General features: G+C 46.3%; 1 protein-coding gene across 1 annotated transcript in view; it reads left to right on the top strand.

The window, feature by feature from the left end:
* The first annotated feature begins 19,339 nt into the window (after positions 1-19,339).
* GRID1 (glutamate ionotropic receptor delta type subunit 1) overlaps positions 19,340-22,517 on the top strand; it is a 536,616-nt gene continuing 533,438 nt past the window's right edge. The window contains exons 1-2 of the mRNA XM_030487824.1: positions 19,340-19,719; positions 21,897-22,052. Of these exons, the coding sequence (XP_030343684.1) occupies positions 19,641-19,719; positions 21,897-22,052 (235 nt within the window). The 5' untranslated portion in view covers positions 19,340-19,640. The remainder of the gene's footprint in view (positions 19,720-21,896; positions 22,053-22,517) is intronic.

A 22,517-nucleotide genomic window follows, 5' to 3' on the forward strand; every position in this document is an offset into this window, starting at 1 on the left:
CCTCTTGCTGGTAGTTCTGTTTGTAATATACATGGTGTTATTATCGTAAGAATATGCTCATCTGTGAGTTAACATTTCAAGTTAGACACCAAGAACACAAGTGGCACTCACTTTTTTTTTTTGTCTTCTGCTAAACATATTCCTATAATGTGCCTATACTGGCATTATGATTATACCGTAGTTTACAATACGGATGGATTTCAAAAGGTTGGAAATGAGATTTTCTTTTCTTAGAATGGAGGGTGGTAACTGGCAATTAGGTTTAACATAAGTCTTAGTTGAAAGGAGGTGAAAGAAATTGCTTTTAAAATAATAATAATGCCAGGTAGTCACAGATTGCTTATGGATGGTGTAACCAGCTGTGCAGGAGAAATGTCAAAAGATGGTTATGGGAGCATTTGGAATGTAGAAAAATCAATCTAAAAGGGTGTTACATAAAACCTGTAAATTTTATTATGATGTTACCTTAAGACTATTATCCTGGGTCCTGTCATTATGAGATTCTTTCTGTTGTAAAGTTACTCGACCTTCTCTCATATAACTCCCTTAATGTTATTTATTGTCTTTTGTAGCAGGAAAGCAATGTGCTGCTTTTATTCATGTAAGAAGTAATGAACTCAACCATCTCGTTAAAATAAAATAGATCAGCAAATCAAAGTGTGCTTTGGAACAGAGAAAGTATTAAAGAGAAAAGAACCCTTATTATTTGGTACATCTCTTTTCTTTGTGCATCCAAAGTCCTGTCAGCTTATTTAAGGCTTTGATGATGCTACATCTGTGTAAAGGTTTTGGTTTTGCATCAGCAGTTTTTAGTGATTCCTTAGTAAGGAGTTGCATCTCCCCAGATAACAGGTCATCTGAGACTTCCTCAGCTCTGAAGAAGGAAGATGGTTCCTACCAGCATTTGCTTTGGTTTGTGGCATTCTGGGGTTGATTTTTACACATAAAGAATGGTACTTATTTCAAATCTTGCTGCATTTTTATTCCAGAAAATACTTATTTTTGTAAGGAAAATTTCTTGCAAACATACAAAGGGAAGCTTTGTTCTTTTGTGAATTGTTTGCACTGTTTGTCAGCAGATAATGTCATGAAAGGAATAAAACTGCCTTTTTGTCTTAATAACGAGTGAAACCAGTAGCCTGATAATAGTTGCATTAATAGCTATTTGTCTATTAGTCAAAATGCATAAAGAATGATTACAGAACTGGGATTTGGACCTGTGGCCATGAATGGCTGTTTATGGGTGGAACTTGAGCTTCCACTACAGTTTTTGTGGTGCAGCCACTGTGCTGCAATAGGCTGGCCCCGAGAGCTGTGTTTGCTTCTCTGGATCCCACTATAGAGGCAGGGGTTGTGCTGTGGCTGTGGAGGAGGGCTGCAATAGTCCAACCATGGTGGTGGTGGAAAGAAAATTAGTCCAAAGCCCAGGCTTGAAGCTATCCCTGGGATGAGCCCACAGATTCAATACTTACTTATGCAGTCAACCAGTTTGTTTCCCTTATCTATGAGGGTGATCATTAAATCATAAACACGGGATTGATTTTCATGTTTCTGTTGTCTTTTTTAGAGCAATACGATATAGAAGGCTGGATTCTATTCTAACTTAAACATCATTATCAAAGTACTAGAGGCAGTCACACTTTTTGCAAGAGAATTCTTGATTAACTTTTCACTGGTGGGAAAATGAAGAAGAAATGGAGAGGTAAAAATCTGAGCTACTGCTAAAAGAAATTTCATGCATTTCAAACTGGCCAAGATTTTCTGGCTACTGTGTGAGCTAGAGACCAAGAAATAAGACATCTTTATTTTTATCTCTTGTTTCTAAAGGGAGACCTCTATATTTTACTTTTCTGTCTGGTTCTGTAAAAAGTGGAAAAGGCTTGGGTGTATGTGTGTGTTTCAGTTACTTTCCCACCTCTCTTCCAGAATTTAAAATATAAACAGAAAACAGCTAAAAACTAAGTTCCATGACAATGGACATGCAGGTAGAGGAAAGAGGCCAAAATAGACAATCCTGCTGTGAGAAGGTTATGCTGTAACCTTGTTTTTTAATGTATAAAACATAACAGTGCATATGTGTCCTGGGTTCAGCTATAGCAGTCATTTTTCTCCTGCTTAGTAGCTGGTGCAGTGCTGTGTTTTTTAACTTTCAGCCTGGGAACAGCGCTGATAACACCGATGTTTTTAGTTGTTGCTAAGTAATGTTTATTCCAACCAAGGACTTTCTCAGTCTCATGCTTTGCCAGGGAGGAGGGGAAGCCGGGAGGAAGCAGAGACAGGACACCTGACCCAAACTAGCCAAAGGGGTATTCCATACCACAGCACGTCATGCCCAGTATATAAACCGGGGGGAGTTACCCGGAAGGCCCAGATCACTGCTCGGGTCGGGCTGGGTATCGGTCGGCGGGTGGTGAGCAATTGTATCCTCTCCCCTTGTTATTTCACTAATCGTTATTATCATTGGTGGTAGCAGTAGTGGTTTTGTGTTATACCTTAGTTGCGGGACTGCTCTTATCTCAACCCGTGGGAGTTACATTCTTCCCATTCTCCTCCCCATCCCTCCGGGAGCGGGGGGAGGAAGGGGGGGGGGGGGGGGAGTGAGCGAGCGGCTGTGTGGTTCTGAGTTACCGGCTGGGCTCAAACCACGACAGTTCTTTTTGGCGCCCAACGTGGGGCACGAAAGGTTGAGATAACGACAGATCTGACCAGAGTGTGTTTAATCATATTTGTGATAAGCATTCATTGTTACTACTCGTCACAATGGTGATTATTTGGCTCTCAGACGTGTTGCGCTTGATCTCAGAGTTTCAGCATGTTGTACCTTACTTACAGCCACTATTTGCTGTTTTAGTGTTTATCGGCTGGGGGGCCTGGGCTAAGGTTCTTGTTTCACTGTACTTCATGGTAATGACTTGTAATACAATAGACTCATTGATCATGAAACTGGTCTGGTTTGTGCTTCCAGCGTGGCCATCACCACTATACATTGGGAGGTATATAATGAAATATTTTAGCAATTGCATATCTTTTTTTTTCTCCTCGGGGGGTAAACTTACGAAGGAAGCATTCTCTTCCTCCCCCCGCTCCCGAAGAGACTGGAGAGCCAAGGAGTGATCAGCAGGACCCGCTCACCCTTTAATAGCCCCATATGGCCAGTGCAAAAGTCTAATGGAGAGTGGAGATTAACAGTAGACTATCGTGGCCTGAACGAAGTCACACCACCATTGAGTGCTGCCGTACCGGACATGTTAGAACTTCAGTATGAACTGGAGTCAAAGGCAGCCAAGTGGTATGCCACAATTGACATTGCCAATGCATTTTTCTCAATCCCTTTGGCAGCAGAATGCAGGCCACAGTTTGCTTTCACTTGGAGGGGCGTCCAGTACACTTGGAACCGACTGCCCCAGGGGTGGAAACACAGCCCTACCATCTGCCATGGATTGATCCAGACTGCACTGGAACAGGGGCAAGCTCCAGAACACCTGCAATACATTGATGACATCATCGTGTGGGGTGATACAGCGGAAGAAGTTTTTGAGAAAGGGAGGAAAATAATCCAAATCCTGCTGAAGGCCGGTTTTGCCATAAAACGGAATAAGGTCAAGGGACCTGCACAGGAGATTCAATTTTTGGGAATAAAATGGCAAGATGGACGCCGCCAGATCCCCACAGACGTGATCAACAAGATAACAGCAATGTCTCCACCAACTAACAAGAAAGAAACACAAGCTTTCTTAGGTGTTGTGGGGTTCTGGAGAATGCACATCCCAAATTACAGTCTGATTGTAAGCCCTCTCTACCACGTGACCCGGAAGAAGAATGATTTCAAATGGGGCCCTGAGCAACAACAAGCCTTTGAACAAATTAAACGAGAAATAGTTCATGCAGTAGCCCTTGGACCAGTCCGGGCCGGGCCAGATGTGAAAAATGTGCTCTATACCGCAGCTGGGGAGAATGGTCCTACCTGGAGCCTCTGGCAGAAAGCTCCAGGGGAGACTCGAGGTCGACCCCTCGGCTTTTGGAGTCGGGGATATAAAGGATCCGAGGCCAGCTATACTCCCACTGAAAAAGAGATACTGGCAGCCTATGAAGGGGTTCGAGCTGCCTCAGAAGTGATTGGAACTGAAGCGCAGCTCCTCCTGGCACCCCGGTTGCCTGTGCTGGGCTGGATGTTCAAAGGCAGGGTCTCCTCTACACATCATGCAACTGATGCTACATGGAGTAAGTGGGCCGTACTAATTACACAACGAGCTCGAATAGGAAATCCCAGTCGTCCAGGAATTCTAGAAGTCATCATGGACTGGCCAGAGGGCAAAGATTTTGGGATGTCACCAGAAGAGGAGGTGACGCATGCTGAAGAGACCCCACCATATAATGAACTGTCAGAGAGTGAAAAGCAATATGCCTTGTTTACTGATGGGTCCTGCCGTATTGTGGGAAAGCATCGGAGATGGAAGGCAGCTGTGTGGAGTCCCCTGCGACAAGTTGCAGAAACTGCTGAGGGAGAGGGTGAATCGAGTCAATTTGCAGAGGTGAAAGCCATCCAGCTGGCCTTGGACATTGCTGAACGAGAAAAATGGCCAGTGCTTTATCTCTATACTGACTCATGGATGGTGGCAAATGCCCTGTGGGGGTGGTTGCAGCAATGGAAGCAGAGCAACTGGCAACGCAGAAGTAAACCCATCTGGGCTGCTGCATTGTGGCAAGATATCGCTGCTCGGGTGCAGAACCTGGTGGTGAAGGTACGCCACGTAGATGCTCATGTACCCAAGAGTCGGGCCACTGAGGAACACCAGAATAACCAGCAAGTGGATAAAGCTGCTAAGATTAAAGTGGCTCAGATGGACTTGGATTGGCAACATAAGGGTGAATTATTTTTAGCCCGGTGGGCCCATGACACCTCAGGCCATCAAGGCAGAGATGCAACATATAGATGGGCTCGTGATCGAGGGGTGGACTTAACGATGGACACTATTGCCCAGGTTATTCACGAATGTGAAACATGTGCTGCAATTAAGCAAGCCAAGCGGTTAAAGCCTCTCTGGTATGGAGGACGATGGCTGAAGTACAAATATGGGGAGGCCTGGCAGATTGACTATATCACACTCCCACCAACCCGCCAGGGCAAGCGCTATGTGCTTACCATGGTGGAAGCAACCACCGGCTGGCTGGAAACATACGCTGTGTCCCATGCCACTGCCCGGAACACTATCCTGGGCCTTGAGAAACAAGTCTTGTGGCGACACGGCACCCCAGAGAGAATTGAGTCAGACAATGGGACTCATTTCCGGAACAACCTCATAGACACTTGGGCCAAAGAGCATGGCATTGAGTGGGTATACCACATCCCCTACCATGCACCAGCCTCTGGGAAAATCGAACGGTACAATGGGCTGTTAAAAACTACACTGAGAGCAATGGGTGGTGGGACTTTCAAACACTGGGATACACATTTACCAAAAGCCACCTGGTTGGTCAACAGTAGGGGATCTGCCAACAGGGCTGGCCCAGCCCAATCAGAACTTTTACGTACTGTAGAGGGGGATAAAGTTCCTGTGGTGCACATAAAGAATTTGTTGGGGAAGACAGTCTGGGTTATTCCTGCTTCAGGTAAAGGCAAACCCACTCGTGGGGTTGCTTTTGCTCAGGGACCTGGATATACTTGGTGGGTAATGCGGGAAGATGGGGAAGTCCGATGTGTACCTCAAGGGGATTTGATTTTGGGGGAAAACAGCCAATGAACTCAATTGTACGCTGTTGCCTGCTCTATAACACTTTTATAGCCCACCAGCTAGATATCTTCAGGTCGCCAGCCGTTGACCCTGACTTCCCTCCGATCATCACCTCAACAAAGAATGAATTTTGAGGAAACCAGACGAGCTCAGCAGTGACCAGATGAGTTTGGCGGTATCATCAGCAGGCAACAACCCAACACTATGTACCGTCCCTCCTGCCCTGAAAGACTATTACAAGAGATGGAGCCTGACATCATGGACTGGATGAGTTCAGCAATTTTACAGGGATTGGTCCATGGACTAGGGATCGATATCTTTCTCTTTGTGTGGGTGTGGGTGTATATATATGTGTATATATGGGACAGGGGTGATGGTGTGCTGAGAGATGTGGGATCTGAGCATGACGTGAATGGTATGGAATAAGGGGTGGATACTGTCCTGGGTTCAGCTATAGCAGTCATTTTTCTCCTGCTTAGTAGCTGGTGCAGTGCTGTGTTTTTTAACTTTCAGCCTGGGAACAACGCTGATAACACCGATGTTTTTAGTTGTTGCTAAGTAATGTTTATTCCAACCAAGGACTTTCTCAGTCTCATGCTTTGCCAGGGAGGAGGGGAAGCCGGGAGGAAGCAGAGACAGGACACCTGACCCAAACTAGCCAAAGGGGTATTCCATACCACAGCACGTCATGCCCAGTATATAAACCGGGGGGAGTTACCCGGAAGGCCCAGATCACTGCTCGGGTCGGGCTGGGTATCGGTCGGCGGGTGGTGAGCAATTGTATCCTCTCCCCTTGTTATTTCACTAATCATTATTATCACTGGTGGTAGCAGTAGTGGTTTTGTATTATACCTTAGTTGCGGGACTGCTCTTATCTCAACCCGTGGGAGTTACATTCTTCCCATTCTCCTCCCCATCCCTCCGGGAGCGGGGGGAGGAAGAAGGGGGGGAGGGGGGGGGGGAGTGAGCGAGCGGCTGTGTGGTTCTGAGTTACCGGCTGGGCTCAAACCACGACAATATGTTTTATAAATGTAGACACTGTTTATAAAACAGTCCTGCAAAGTTTTGTTGTGTACCGTGAAGTCCAGTAAGACCAGCCTCACTGGTCAAGGAACAGGGGATACCACCCAAGTGTTAGGAAACTTCTCTTGGCTCGAGTTTGAGGTCAGACCTGCTGCTGGTTATTTGGCTTTGTTTCCTCACCTGTATTTTATTGTCTCTTGAAATCTGAAACAGTGTACTCAGCAGTTGCCTCTGTTCCTCACAAGTGTGGTTTATGCGCTACCTACAAGCTAGTGCTGGCTGTGGCCTTGTGTTCAAAGGGAGCTGGATCTTTCTTTAAATCCTCTCTATATAGCATTAATCCAAAGCATTTCATTCTTTTTCCTGTGAGCTAGAAAGCTTGTTCTTCTTGTGAGCTGATTTGCCTATCTCTTGCTGTATTAATTTAGTGATCTGATCCTTTGAACCTATTGATTTAATTGTAACTGTTCACTCAATTTTGTTCATTGCATTATTCCATCTTAAATTAGCTTAGTAGAACTGTGTAGTGAATCAGCTTAGTACAGCTATGGTTGTTCAAATGTGTTGTTTTTTTTCCTGTTCAGCTTTTAAATGAAATCCATAAATGCACAGATTTATTCCACTACATTGCAGCAAGATGAGCTCAAGGTTACAGAAACCAACAGGTGAGAAATGTGCTTCCCTCTTGGTTTCATTTCCCCACCAGTGTTCAAGAGTCTCTTTTAGTCTCAGACAGTATCCTGAATCTCTTTCCCCTCTGTAAGCAATATAAAGTTTGATTGTGTGCTAATGGAAAATCGTTTGAGCTGGTATGTTGCCACCTTCATGAACAGAAGAGTGTTTTCATCCTGAGCACAGAAAAATTACGATTCACTCCTAACCACACATAGCGAGAACTGCTCCGGCATTTAGAAGTCTAACTAGAAGAAATCATTCCCTGTGTTTTTAAAATGCATCCTCTCAGGCCACATTGGCCAAAGCACAATAAAATATAGTAGCAACCACTGGCGGAATTGAACAGACAGGCTACTGCCACTGGAAGTGAGAAAAGCTGTGGATTTGTGCCTGTGGACCTGGCTAGCAGGTGTGTTGCAGGAACCACTCACACAGCTTAATGCTGGCAGGGAGCAGGGCAGCTTGCACTTTCCATCTCTTTAACAGTCAGGCAAATTTCTAGGGTTGTTCTCCAGCTAAAGGCAGTTGGCCCTGTGCTTGGCCTACACAACCAGGGTATGTATCGACATAACAGAAACTTCTGATCTTGCGACTTTTACTAGTAATAACCTAGATAAATGAGTGCATGATCAGATAATGATCTGTGTCTTTGAAGGACCTGATAGAGTTTATTTCTGCTCATGCAGTTTCGTAGTCAGGCAATGATGTGGATGTGTGGCCAAAAAGAAAAGGAACAATATCGCTGAGAGAGAGCTTCAGCTTCTGTGGCCAGTAATGCCACTGCTGAAAACAACACTGAGCCCAGATTATAACACAAAATTACTCATCCCAGGTTATTACACAAAATCCATGCATCTATATCCACTTTCACTTTGAACAGAAAAATTATTTACTAACATATATCCGGCATTGCCAAAAATTTGTGGAACTGGGTGTCTTGGGGACGCTGGAGTAAAAAGAATAACACTCATGGGAAAAAAATGTCCGTGCAATCAAGTACTGCACCTAATAATTACCTATGCTTGTCAGGTTTTAAGAAAACAAAGTTGTGAGGTTTGTTTTCTTAAATGGATGAGAGGATAGAACTGTGAATTGATAAAGTGTACCAAGAAGCATGGTTTTGGAGGGATGTGTTTTTTTATAATTGTTCCTTACTATAACAGCATTTCTCTTCCACGTTGAATTAGAGGGAGGTAGAAGTTCACTAAAAGGTGTCTGTAATTTATTTATTAATAGGCTTCTTCTATGTGTATAATGCAAAGGTGGTTGGTAGCTAGTTTGCAGTAAAAGGAACTTCTGTGATTTCAAAAGAAATCCAAGTAGGTGGCAACGGAGCAATGGGACAAGTTCAAGTGGCTGAAGCAAAACTATCCAGCAGCTCTCCATAGTGTAATCGTGCTGAGAGAAATTGTGTTCCCCTAGGTGAAGTATGTCTCTGAGCAAAAGTGACAGTGAAATGAGAGACCTGTGGAGAAGTGACAATTCCACTGTGGTAATCCTAGGCCAATCTGCTTTACTACTTTTATTGTATGGAAATTTTGGTTTTGCCCCATGCTGAGGGGAGGGCAAGTCACTCTTTTGTGTGGACTGTTCCTAAATCAAATGCAGGAAGTTTTCAAGGTTCCGGAGGGCTATGGCACTTGCTGCTGGTTCTCCTGTGGCTTTCTGTAAGCCCTGTTAATTTAGTTGACATAGATGAAGGAGGTGGAGCAGCTGTGTCTATTAGTTTCTTAGGACTGGTTTGCCCTTAATTAGGGGGAAATCCATGAATGCAGATTGAAAAGAGAAGCTTGAAGTAAAAAATAGGGCGTAAAGGTCGTAAATGCTGCTATGTCACTTATCTCTCCTAAATGCATTTTACTTGGTAAATTACAGGAACTATGTGGAGTGATTGATGCATCTTCAGTTAGTGTTTCTACTGGATTTCTCTGGACCCTGACTGTAAGTCTGGCCCTTGAGAGGGAAACCTGTTTTACTTAATAAGCCTGAGTCAGGTGGTAGAATCAAAACTCTCTGAACAAACCAGTGAGAAAAGTAAAATATAGTTTATCCATAATGGTAAGTCCATCAAAAGCGTGACTAATAACAATTTAGAGGTAATGCTCCAATTTCTGACCTCCAAGGCTCAGAAATGGAATCTTGCTTTATTGTAACACATGCCATAAAGGTCACTGTGTACCTCAGGATTTTACATTTCTGGTGTTTATAAGCCCTGAGAGTGAACAAAGAGCTTGTGGTATGAAGGGCAAAGACTGACAATTCTTGGTTTTTCTCCACCTACTGTGTGAGGAAAAGGCTGTATTGCTACTTGTGTAACAGGTTTTGTGGATCTGCAGATAGACCTGCACAGGTTAAGGCACTGGTGCACTCAACAGCCTTCACAGCAGGAAGAAGCCAGAAGTGGAAAAGTATGGTCCTTGTGCATTATTGCAAGAAACCCACTTTGCATATTGAGATGAAGCTGGCAAAGCAGTAAGATGACTAGGAGATGTTTACCAACTTGGGAGCCATTGAGAATATAAGAACAAAAGCACAATCTGCAGAGAAATCTTGGAGAGGTATTTAAAAGTTATTTTTGGAATGGAGTAAGCAGCGCCCCAGGGAAACTGGTCAAGTAACGATGTGGTGATAAATCTGGAGGACTGCTTGGGAGTATAAAAGCTCTGTAATGATTTTATACTCTCAAGTATGTAATTTAAAATGTAGGTGCAAGGATATGCTTTAGGTTGGAGGTTGAGGTTTTTTTTTTATTCCCTGCTCCTTCCCTCCAATATATTAAATGTAAAGCACTCTTCAAAGAGTGGTTTAGCTTACTTGCTTGTAGACTCTTGCATGACTCAGAGCAGTATGTGAAGAATCTGCCTGTGTTTCCAGGGAACAGAAATCCCTACCTAAGTATGCTCTAAAAGGTCAAATTCAATTTAATAAATTTATCTCTCAGGAAAAAAAAAAAGCATCTTTCTTAGCTAGTGGGGAAAAAAAAGGTTTTGCATTAAAAAAAAAAAAATCTAAAGCATATTATAGGTGTGTAAGTTTGAAGTGCTAAAAGCTCATATTACTGAAACTGTGCTGGTGTAAATCCTCAATACGTGCTGAAGTCAGTAGAATTACAAGTAATTCTATTACATAGTCTTTGTACAGAAAGGAGAGCTGCTGGGAAATGCAATTCAAATATGGTCTTAAAGTACTTATCTAAGGGCTGTATCCTGCCAGCATTTTAAAAATAAGAGTTGTAATCAATGCCATTGCTTAAAAATCAATGTTGCCTGGTATAGTCAAGTGTGATAATACAGCATTGCAGCAAACAAAGCTATTTCAGCTGCAGACTTGCATTCAGCTGGATAGTATATAGCTGTGGTATTGCTGTATAATGCAGCACAGTTCAGACTGGGAGCATGATAGAGTGTATTTAATGGTATTATGAAGATACCAGCTTTAGAAACTGTTGGTCAATGAAGTTTCACAAGGGTTCTGTGACAGGGACTGTGCCTCGTAGGATACTGGATGCTTGAAGGGGCACCCGTTTTTTATCCTCCCTGCCCTTTGCATAAACCTTTTACTGCAATATCTCTGAGTTACCAGAAGACTAGGAAAAAAAAAAAAATATTTGGGCCACTTTTTATTTTTATACTCAGAACTGGTGAGTCAGGTGTGTAGAGTAATAGTTTAAAGTTAATTTCTAATAGAAATCGATAAAAAGAGATCATTGTTTTCAGTGCTTTTGGGCATTGTGTACCACAAACTGAAGTGTTTTGGAGCTCTTAAACTAATTTGTATTTTTTCTGTGGCTTAAACGTATATGTTATGGCAATAACGCTGCTGTATGGAATGCTACAAAGCCATGTGGTCCTGGGTTGCCTACTTCCTTTGGCCACGCTATAAAGACTACCACAAATGTATCTATGATGTACACTTATGTTTTTAACAGGCTGTGTAAATGGGAAGGGAGAGGTGGTGAAGGGATGAGGCAATACTAAGATGTGGCTTATGTGACTTAAACCACTGGGAAGCTTGTGAATGCCTGGCTGTGTTCGTAGGCAGGACTTTTCATGGAAATACCTACTTTTCAGGGAGCAGCATAAAATGCCCACAGAAAATCAACTTGACATGAACTTCTTTACACAGGGGAACCTAGGTTAAAAAGCTACTACTCTGTTCATACACACAAACACCCTTTGCAGCCTAGAAGTAGGAAGGAATATGTGGGCTTTTCTTTTTCCTTTCTCGCCCCCTTTCTCACCAGGCCATATGGAATATTTCAAGGTGGCTTTATTTTTATTCTGTTTCTCAAAAGGTGTATATCCTACGCCCGCTCCTTCCCTAACACCTAGTCATCAAGACACTCCTTTCTCAGGTGGGAGACCTAGTTTAGGTTCCTACTCTAGCAGAATTGAAGCGACTTGAATGTAACTAAGAGGTGAGTATAACCAGCTTGTAGTTCTGGGTGGGTTTCTCTGTAGAGCTTTTCCAATCTGTCTCAGTGTAAGGTGGTGTCCCCTGCCCTCCCCCCTCCCTGGTTAAAAAATTGAAAGAAAAGAATCATTAGACAGCTGAAGTCTTGTCACTTAGGTCAGCAATAGAGACTGCATACCGAACGTTTGCATCCGGACTCAGATATGTGGAATGGGCTGGTCCCAAGGACCACATGAAACATTTTCTGTTTGAAATTATTTTAAATATGATTAAAAGATTTCTAGTATCTGTATGATCTACAGACTTGAAATCACTTGAAATTACCTATTTCACCTGCCAAAAATAAACCTATGTTTCCCCTACACCTTCTAGAGAAGTAGAACAGCTGACTCTGTGCAGCAACTGAGGAAAGGAACTTGATGTTCCTGTTCACCCTTAAATTGAGAACTGAATACAATGTTCATGCAACAGTCCACTCAATTAGTCATGAAATGAATCTGTGGCTGTGATGGGAATGGAGCCCAGGAATCATGGCCCCTCTGCTCCAGTGGCTGGATTGCACTGCCTTTAAAAAAAGATCCCCTTTTTCGAGCTGGAAATTTAAGCTATACCATGGCAGTTTACCATACTGGCTGGCTTGATTTTCCGCGCCCCCCCCCCCCCTTTTTTTTTTAAAATGTTTTTTATTTTTTTCCCGTTTGAGAGAGAAAAATATGATAAGCAAGGGCATTGCTAGAATAAATTTTGAAGTCAGGCACACAGTGAGAGTCAAGATGATGTTTCTGTTACAAAATCTTCATTTCATCCCTTCCTGGAACTCTGAGTATGAATTATGAACTCCATGACTGGCAACCTTTTCCTGAAGAGAACACAGATCCCTGGGAGAATACATTCTCTCTTGCTCTCTGTGTGTGACTGCCATTAATGCTAATGGAGTCACTGAAAAGGCAAATATGCCCTTGTTTGTACAAGTGGCTGCCAAGTAGATGTTGCAAAAACATGCTGGGAAAACAAAACCCAACCACCCCCCAACAACCCCTGCCCCCACTCCCCCAAAACAAACCAAACCCCACAACAAAACCAACTCTGTGACACAGCACTGGAGGTCAAAAGAGAGACCTTGCCAGGTGGGAGAAGTGGCCTGTTGTGACAGACATTAAATATAATACGGTTTAGAATGGACTGTTGAGAAAGATCACCTTTTCTTAAAGGTAAAATTACTTTCCACTTAGAGTACTTTCTATTGTAAGGCTTTAAAGGATTCTGCACACACAAACTGCATCAGTATTTAGTGATGGCAAAGGACTGAGTTAGTGCAATTGGAAAGGTCCCTATTCTTTGCCTGAGATGCAGCAAAGGGCAGTATTCAAGTTCCTGGCTTGTAGCAAAATCTTTCTGCTTACAGCACTTCTCAGTGGAGTTTGCAGTGAAGTAGGAACAAATACAAGATCGGTTCCTGTGTCTTGGCTGCAGGGCAGAACTTTTCAAATGTACGTGTTCAGATTTCTCTGGCTATCTGCTTCACCACACAGCAGCATCTACTTTACTGGTTTTGTTACTGTCTAGATGGGTAAAGTGAGAAGTAGCAAGAACATGACTTTTCCAGTCTTCAGCCAACTGAAGTGAACTGAAGGATAACTTCTAGTAACTTGCTTTTTCCCTGGGTGATGTACCCTCCCTGGAGTTTCAGCCAATTCTAGCAAAGAAAGGATATATTCTTATTGTCAAGTGTTGATAAATTTTATAATAGTGAGAGTACTGGGAAATGTATTTCAGTGCAGTAACTATACAATGTAGGTATCATTCTTGGCTTATTATTACCCGAGAAAGTGTGAGACAAGTCAGTATGTATTTGTGGTGGCTACACAAGTAATGAGATCTGGGGGTTTTCTTGTTTTGGTTTTCCTTTTTGGATTTGCCTGTCTCTTTGGGTTTCCTGTGATGGCAAAGGACAGCTGTCCTAGCAATGTCTCATCATCTGTAATAGGCAGCTCATTGAACAGCTCATGAGGCTGGACAGTGTGTACAATGTGGATGGGTCAATAAGAGGTACACAAGATATTTTTTAATAACTTGTAACTAGTTGGACAATGGATACAGTATCATTTCTATTCTCTTGTCTGCCTTAACACTGGGGAGCAGGAGTTCCCCTGGAGAGGATTTTATCTGTTTGGTGGAGAATCTTGTACATTCCCTCCCCCCCTCCTCAGATGAGTGCTGATAAAGTTAGTTCAGAGATTATTTTAATATGGCTACTATTAAATAATGAAAAATTAATAGACATTCTTACTTGGGGAACTTGCATCCTTATGTATCTCTACTGTAACAAAGATGGCAATCATACCTATTTTGCTCCTTTTTTTCCCTTTTCTTTTGAAAAGGATCCCTGCTCATGAAAACAAGCTTAGAGAGTTTAGCCTTTTTCCAGTCAGTGTCCAGGGGATATAAAGACAAGGAGCTTGCTTAGCAGTGAAGGAGAAAGAGTTTTTCCTGCAACTGTGTTACACTTGCATCCCAAATGGTCATGGCAAAGGATTCTTCAGCCACCTGTGTGTTAAAGCTCTCCATATTGGTGGAGAGCTCTAAAAAATACATATTGGTGGTATTAAAATGTTGTGAATAAACAGATTCCTTCTGAATTTCTTCTGAATCAGTGTTTATTAAATACAAATGCCAAAATAGAGATTAAATTTACCAACACTGATACAGCTTGCCTTGGACTGCATTGAAAGTGCATTTATGCAGCTATGAAAATGTGGGAGGCTGGAAAAGCCTATATAGCCCTTGTCTATTGTAAAGAAAACACCAGATAAAGAAAAACAGGGTGTGAAAAGGCACAGTTGGAAGAGAGGAATAACGAAATAAATATGAATCTTACCAAGATGCAACAGATACTGAACTGATGGAATTAACTGAACATAAGTATGAATTAAATAAAATCTAGGCTGTGAGTAGTCTGCTGAATTAAATCGGGTAAAATCTGGAAAAAATAGTGCTTTGCCTTCTTTATGGCATCTTAAAAGGCATGTCAATCCAAATAAAGTGGTGACTGTGGCAAAGTTTCAGACTGTTAGTAGGCACACAACAAATTATTCAAGAATGTCAACTGTCCCACAAAGAACTGTAATTCAGCAGCCTCTTCTTGCAGAGAGACTCTAGTCCATTCACTGCTGGAAGATTATCATACTATGCTATCAACCGTGAAAAGAGAAAAGAAGGTTTCAACAAGCTAAAGGAAGCTTCAGTAAAGCAACTGGAACCTCAGGCTGTCACCACAGGAAAATGACAATCAAATGACTTTTTAAACATAAATATCCATAAAGTTAGGAATGTAATGTAGGCTTGAGTTTTTGCATTTCTATTTCCAAACAGAAGCAGAGCTGCTAAATTTCCCTTTCTAAAATGCAATGAAATTTGATTTTGTGTGTGCGTTAACTGTAGACATCTTGGCTATTGGGAAATGAGGGAGAGTGTTGCTGTGTTACTATGTTGTGTATTTGAATCTTTTTGATTATTTTTTTATTTTCATTCTTCCAACTCCATAGACTGCGCACCTAGCACTGAGCACCTTGGAGATATTTGCTGTATTTTTATACCTGCATAACTGATACAGAGGAGGAGTTCCATTCACTTTCATAGGGAATAATAATTACTGTTACATGTACACACAGGATACATGCACACATATTTTAGGGGCTAGCTCTTACTAAAGCTAGGTGTAAATGCATGGGCCTTTTGGATTTGGGCTGTCAGGGGAACTAAAGAATCATCTCACCATTCCCTTACCACTGCTAGAGATAAAGATTTTTAAGAAATTGTTGGAGGTAGCTTTGGAGAAGACTGTTTCCCTTGTCAAAACTACCTAGTCTATGAGTCTTTTTTTCTCCTCTTCTTCACGATTTTCCTCCAGTGCTTCTCACATTGTTTTAAGCACTTACCATTGTCCCAGTTTTATGTGGGGAAGCCTCAGCATAGCTATTGTAAATGGGTGAAAGAAGGAGACACAGAAATTATAATCTTGAGGCACTCCATTTATTCTGAGCATAAGCTATGATAAGAGTATTGATGTTCTGCTCTTGCAGAGCTCCTGCTTATGAAGCGGCTTTGTAAATGCTCAGTAAACATGAGGGGCTTTACAGATCCAGGTGTATCCTGCTACTGTAGTTCTGGTGATATCTTTCGAAATGTGTGTTGTTCTTCTTGTGGCAGTACAGAGGGACAGACCCCTGGGCACAAGGCTATGAGTGTGACGCTGCACAAACCTTTCAGTTCACTTTTCTAGGATATTCTATGGTTTTAATTGCAGTGTAGTTTTTGGACCCTTACTCAAGCCATTCTCTTGTGGTAGCAACACCCGTTTGGTACAGGTTTCATACCATGTTTGTTCCGACAGCAGAAATAGCTCATGGTAGGTTAGCTTAAAATCACCACAGTGATTTGCAAAGGTAATAGGGCTGTTAGAGATGTGCATAGAATTGCATCTGTTGCCACGGAGTTGAACTTTGAATAGTGACCGTTACTTGAGTTGGGTACCTACCTTGCATATTTCTGATGTCATTCTTCCATCAGTACTGTAAATCCAGTGGTACCTTGTGTAATAATGTATAATGAGTTGTCTCCTACACAATGATGATGGAATATTACTGTGACTTATAACACTTTTAATATGCAAAATGTTGGCAAATGGATTAGCCTTTTAGTGCTGACTGCTGCATCTAAACAATGTAGACCCGCCGCAAAATGTCAGCGCTCTTCCAATGGCAAACAATCAATGGCAGAATTGAAATGAGCTCTCTCATACTGGCCTTAGAAATGCAACATCGATAGCTGTTTTGGAAGGAGGGAAATGCTAATGGAAGCAGTAAGTTGGAGGGGGAAGAGAAAGAAAGGATAACGCAGATAACGGAAAAGAAAAAGTAATGCAGGTGACTTTAATCAAGTTTAAAACCAGACACAGTGAAGTTTTAATGCTGCAACTCTTCATCTTGCAGAGATGCTACTGAAGTTGCAGTTCTTTTTGGTGTGGTGGATCCATTTAGGTCTCATTGTACTTCGCATGTTACAAAACAAGTTTTATGGATTTGAGATTTCTTTTAGGCCTTTTCCTCGCTTGTTGTCCTCTGGCTGTGACAAATAGCCTTCTGCCCTTTTTTGGGGCCTGTTTCAGTTGGTCTGTTTTATCGTATTGTAGGCTCACGTCCTTTTATCCCCTCTCTTGGCTAGGACTGGATCCTTTTCTGCATGCATGGATTTCAGAGAAATTCTGTAATTTGTCCAATTCGCTGAGTTTAGTTTTTTTAATATATATTATTATTTTACTGTTATTCAAATAGCAGCCAGAGGCATCCAGCTGAGGCCAAGACCTCACCATGCAGACTGAAGTAAGAGGCAAGCCTGCTCCCAAGTGCTTGGAGTATAGCTGACTGGTGTTTGGACGCCTGCATAAATTGTGGGGTTAATAGCTGCATATTTCTACAGGTTTCCGGCTAGGATGCCAAAGCACTTCTCAATCACAAATAAATTTAGCCTCTTTTCCTCTGTGGAAGTCGGAGATTCATTCTGTGGTAACACTTCCCCCCTCTCTAATTCCCACACATGTACTTGTTACTGACACATATATGACTGTGGTCAATATAGGTGCTTAACTTTTTAAAGAGCCTATGTAAGTCACTAAGTGCATATTGATTTGAAGCAAATGTAAATTAGAATTAATTTTGACTTGCTAACGTAGTCAAATAAGGAACATTTCTATTGATCTTTGTCCCAGAAGCCAATTATCTGGATTAAGTGTTTTTATTACATGAAATACAGTGCATAGTATATATCATTCTGCATTGATCAGTGTGAAATTGCATATTTAAGACAAGGACTGTAAGTAAGTGTGGTTAATAAGTGATTTATTTTTTAAAAGTATATCCTGTTTTACTTACCCCCTGCTTTTCCCTGTTCAGCAGCTGTGCTTGTAACTGGCCAGGAGGCTGTTGACGCATGTGGATCAACGGGGATTCTTGTTCCTATCATTTCCATTCTGGCTTCATTCCCTTTCACTCTGCTCCATCTACACTGTGTTCCCTCCCTCTTCTGCCTCCCCAACGTTGTAAAGCTTACCTGTATTTCTGACTCCCTAACATTAAGCAGTTTTTGCCACACTGCGCTCTGCATTGAAAGAATGTTTGCTGTATTAAATAAATACATTGCGGCAATCTCTCATGCCAGAAAGCGATGCTAAGGATGTGGAGAATTTAGTAGCGCATGTACAGGTGATGGTTATAAGAAGTGTGCTGAATATACACGGCATAGCCGCTGTACCGACCCGGGCGCGGCCGCTGGTCCCCTACGGCCGGGTTCTCGGGGTGCCGCCGGCGAGGCTGCTCCCCCCCGCCGAGCCGGGCCCCGGCGCTGCCTCCCCAGGGGCAGGATGCGGCCGCGGCGCTCCGCTACGAGACTTGCGCTTGCAAGACGGCGACCTCCACGAATCGCTCTGCCTCTTGCTATCCAAACGCTGACAGTATCTACACCTATCGCTACAGCGGGCCGTGCCTCAGCCCCGCAGCAACTTAATAATCTTGGTAACATCCTGCTCTCGACTCATTTTCTTGGCAGTGGATTTAATTACGTTTCGGGCTCCTGAATGAATTTGTTTTCTCTGGATCCTTGGTGTATTGAGACGCTTGTCACGTTTGGGTGCCTGCAATCACTGATGCGTTTGTTTTAGGGGATGAATTAGTCTTCTGAGCCTTAGCATGTCCAATTTCTGAATTAGATTTCATTGAAAGCTAGAATAAAACAAAACAAGCAGCGGTTTTGCTGTACCACTTTCTTTCCCCCACCCCCTCGCCCCCCGCTGCGGGGCTAAAAATCGCGCGTTTCCATTCCGCTCGTCAAACGCGGATCCTGGCCCGAGCCCGAGCGTGCGGAAGAAGGAAGGGGCAGCTCCCTCCTCCGCTTCCTCCCCCACGGCGCGGTGCCCCCGGCCGCCAAAGTTGGGGGCGCGGCAGTGGGCGCAACCCCGCGCCCCCCGCACTCACCTCTGTGTGGGGGGCGGGGGGACGCCGCACCGGGCCGTGCAGTGCCGCGCCGGCCTCCTTGCGGGCCGGGCGGGGGCCACGCGATGCCGGGCGCCCTCCGGGCACGGTCTGTGGCCCCGCGGAAAAGCCTGCGCCCGGGAACCGAGGAGCTGCCCAGGCGCCTCGCTCCGCTCCCTGCGCTGGGAGCATCGGCCCCCCCGGGACATATACACACATTATATGTATATATAAAAAAGATTAGATATATAATTCTGGATATATTTAAATATGTTAACTGCGATTAATATCCTTGCTCTTGCAGAGCCACCCCGCTTCCCCCCGGAGCTGCGAACTCCCTTCCATGCCGCCCGCCCGGGCGCCCCGCTCCCCGCCGCCGCCGCGCCGTGCCCCGGCGGCACCGAGCGCCGAGGCTCCGCAGTCACGTGGCGCGGGGGGCGGGCGGCGGCGGCGGCGGGGGGGCCGCTCCGCAGTTCGCGGTCTGCCGGCGCCCCGGCACACACCGAGCGCTGGAGGCTCCGCCGCGCCGTCTGCCAACCCGGGATCTACCTCCGTGCTTTTTTAGCCCCGGCTTCTTTTTTCTCTCCCCATCGCTCGTTTTCCTCAATCTCGGAAAATTCTTGGGGTGCTGGGGGAATTTGGGAAGGGGGTGTCTGGGCATTTCACCCCTCACCCGCTGCCTTGCTCCACCTGCCCTTGCGCCTTTTTTCTTCTTTTCCCCTGCCTGTCTCTCCACCAAACCCGGGCTGATGTGCTGTGCGAGAGGCTGGAAATGGAAGTGTTGATGCTCTGGCTTTTCCCCTGGATATTTCAGTGCGTGTCGGTGCGGGCGGACTCCATCATCCACATTGGTAAGAGAGGGAGCGGGGGGGGGGGGGGTGGGGTGGAGAGGGACGCGGTGGCTAAATAAATAAATAAAGGGAGCGTCTCGTTCAACCGCGGGAATGTCACAGGCAGCGGTTGATCCCAACTCTGCGGAGAGACAGGAGGAAGGAAGGGCGACAGGCAGCGGAACCCTTCCCCCCCCGGTTGTAAAGTTAGCGGAGAAACGGCGGCGGGGGGTGGGGGGCGCGCCGGGGCCGCTGCTGCGGTCTCCCATGTGGCGAGGGAGCCCGTGCGGGGACCTGTTTGCGGGGAAAGGCTTTCTAACCCCGCCGCCCGCCTCCTCGCCACCGAAAACAAACAACCGCCCCCCACACCCGAGCGGGAGCGAGGCATAACCTGAACGTGCTCGTAAGGAAAACTTTTCGGGGAGCTCGAACCCGGGTTCCCGTCCTCGGGTTCCAAATCCCGCGTTCCCATCCCTGCCGTAGCAGGTGTCAGCCGAACCGGAATGCGGGGGGGGGGGGGAGGGGGGAAGGGGAGGAACGGGGCACTCGGCTGGGGAAGGGTTAGAAAGGAGAGATTTACAGCCGCTGTGTGCGGTGTGTGTGTGTTTATGAGCGCAACTGTTGTGGTTTGAATAAGATCTCATTACATTAAACCTCTGGGCAGCGAGGAGGCTGGATCAGCGGTGGGAGGAAGAGAGGGATGAATAAGGGCAAAGGAAAGGCTGATGTGAACTTTTATGGCTTCTGGGAGCAAGGCATGGTGCTGTCAGCGGGAAGCCTGGCAAGCAAAAGCGAGGCTCTGCAGTCACCTTTTGGCTAGTGTTGAAAGGTAGCAGCAGGAACGAAAATGAGGATGTTTAGGGGCGGAGAGGGGGGAGAGAATCACTTGTGGAGGTTGATCGAGGAGAGTACAGATAATCGGGAGTACGGCTGGGAAATGAAAAGCCGTAATTCCCACCGGCCTTTTGGGGAAGATGGGAGATCAAAAAGAGGAGGGGGCAGGGGCGAGAGCGACCCTGGCAAGGGGAGGCTCCGCAGAGACGGGAGGAAGGTCTTGGGGCGAGGAGGGGGAGAGGGGACCGGCCCCCTCCGAAGTTTCCCGGCAGGGGCGGCTCCCGGGCCGGCGGCGGCGGGGGTACTCCTCTCGGCGCCGCTCGCCTCCGGAGCCTGGGGGCGCAGCCAAGGCAGACAGCATTGCGGAGCCATTAAGGAGACGGGGCCAGCCCTGATAGTGGTGGAGGACTCCGGTCCCGGGGCGCTCGCCAGGGCAGACCCGACCCCGGCGGCACTGGGGCTAGCCCCGCGGGGAGGTGGGGGGAGGGTCGCCGAGGGGAAGTGCCCTGGCCGAGGTGGGGGAATAGTCTCCGCGGCTCTCCGCGGCTCTCCTCGGCCTCGCTCTCCTGCGAGTGGAAAGGAGGTGTTACCTCAGCTTCTCCCCGCACGAACTTCAGCCTGAGTGGTGTTTGCGAGCAAACTCCTCGCAGAAATAGCGGTCCGGTGGGCAAGAGAGGAGAGCTGTTGTGTGCAGGGCCGGATTTCCCACGGGCAGTACATGGAGGCTCCAGCCACAGGCGCGCACAGTGTGAATCAGCAGGACTTCTCTAGGCGGGGGGATAACGTTTTTTTGCTTGTTTTGTTGCCAGCACTAAAGAGCTCCCACCGCCACGCAGAACCGGGCAGTTAAGCCTGGTGTGGGCGCACATACGCTCCATAGAGAGCGGATTTTATGTAACACACATCGCCAGATGTTTTCACGTTAACTGCATAAACAGGACAGTGAAATTAAAGCTTCCAGGTTATTGGACACAAATCCCGGCTTCACGTTATTGTGTATGCAAGCCTCAATAAAACCGTGCCCGAAAAGCAGCAGCCTAAGGACCCGCAAAGCAGTGAGCAAAAGTTGGTCAAATTCCCAAGCCTGCTCCCTTTCCTGTCACTGGCGATGCGAGTCCCTCACGCCGGCATGATTCCGGCTCAGGGCTCCCTCGATGGCGGTGGAGCAGAAGTGGCCGAAGGACGGCTGCGCTTCCCCGCGCCCGGGGCGAGCCCGAGCAGACATACGTGTGGGTCCCAGCCCCACAGGCGTCCGGTGGCCCCCTGAGCCGGCTGGAACGTTGCACGGCCCGGGTAGCGGGACGACACGGGGGATTCTGGGGCGGCCGAGCCCTCCTCACCCTCTGCCGCCTTCCTCCTCTCAGGTGCCATTTTCGAAGGCAATGCTGCCAAGGACGACGAGGTGTTCAAGCAGGCGGTGTCGGATCTGAACCTAAATGACGACATCCTCCAGAGCGAGAAAATCACTTACTCCATCAAGCTCATAGAGGCCAACAACCCCTTCCATGCGGTGCAGGAAGGTGAGCGCCCCGGGCGGCACCCCCGGCGCGGGCGGGCTGCGCGCCGGGAAGGGACCGGGCTGAGAGAGGATACCCCCGGCCCGGCCCGTTGGCGGGGAGGGCGTTTCAGCGCCGGTGAAGCCCGGACACGTCCTGGCGCTCGGCTGGAAACTTTTATTCGGTCGGGGGTTGGCGCTGTCTTACAAGGAAAAGGGACGGACGGCGCGGTGCGGCGGTGGCGTGCCCAGCCGTGATGCGCAGGGCAGCCCGGGCTAGGGGTGGCAGCCGTGGGAAAGCCGGCATGGCATGGCATGGCATAGCATAGTACGGCACGGCCCGCAGGGCGGGGGGTCCCGGTCGGTCCTGGATCCACAGGCGGCCGCTCTCTTCGCCGCTGCGGAGGGAAAGCCGTGCCCCATTACTGCCCTGGTACCCCCAGCAGGGCCCACGCGTGGACGCGGCGGGCAGGGCAGACGAGGGGGTCCT

The sequence above is a fragment of the Strigops habroptila genome, chromosome 5, assembly GCF_004027225.2.
Source record: "Strigops habroptila isolate Jane chromosome 5, bStrHab1.2.pri, whole genome shotgun sequence".
In the NCBI taxonomy this organism is placed as follows: domain Eukaryota; kingdom Metazoa; phylum Chordata; class Aves; order Psittaciformes; family Psittacidae; genus Strigops; species Strigops habroptila.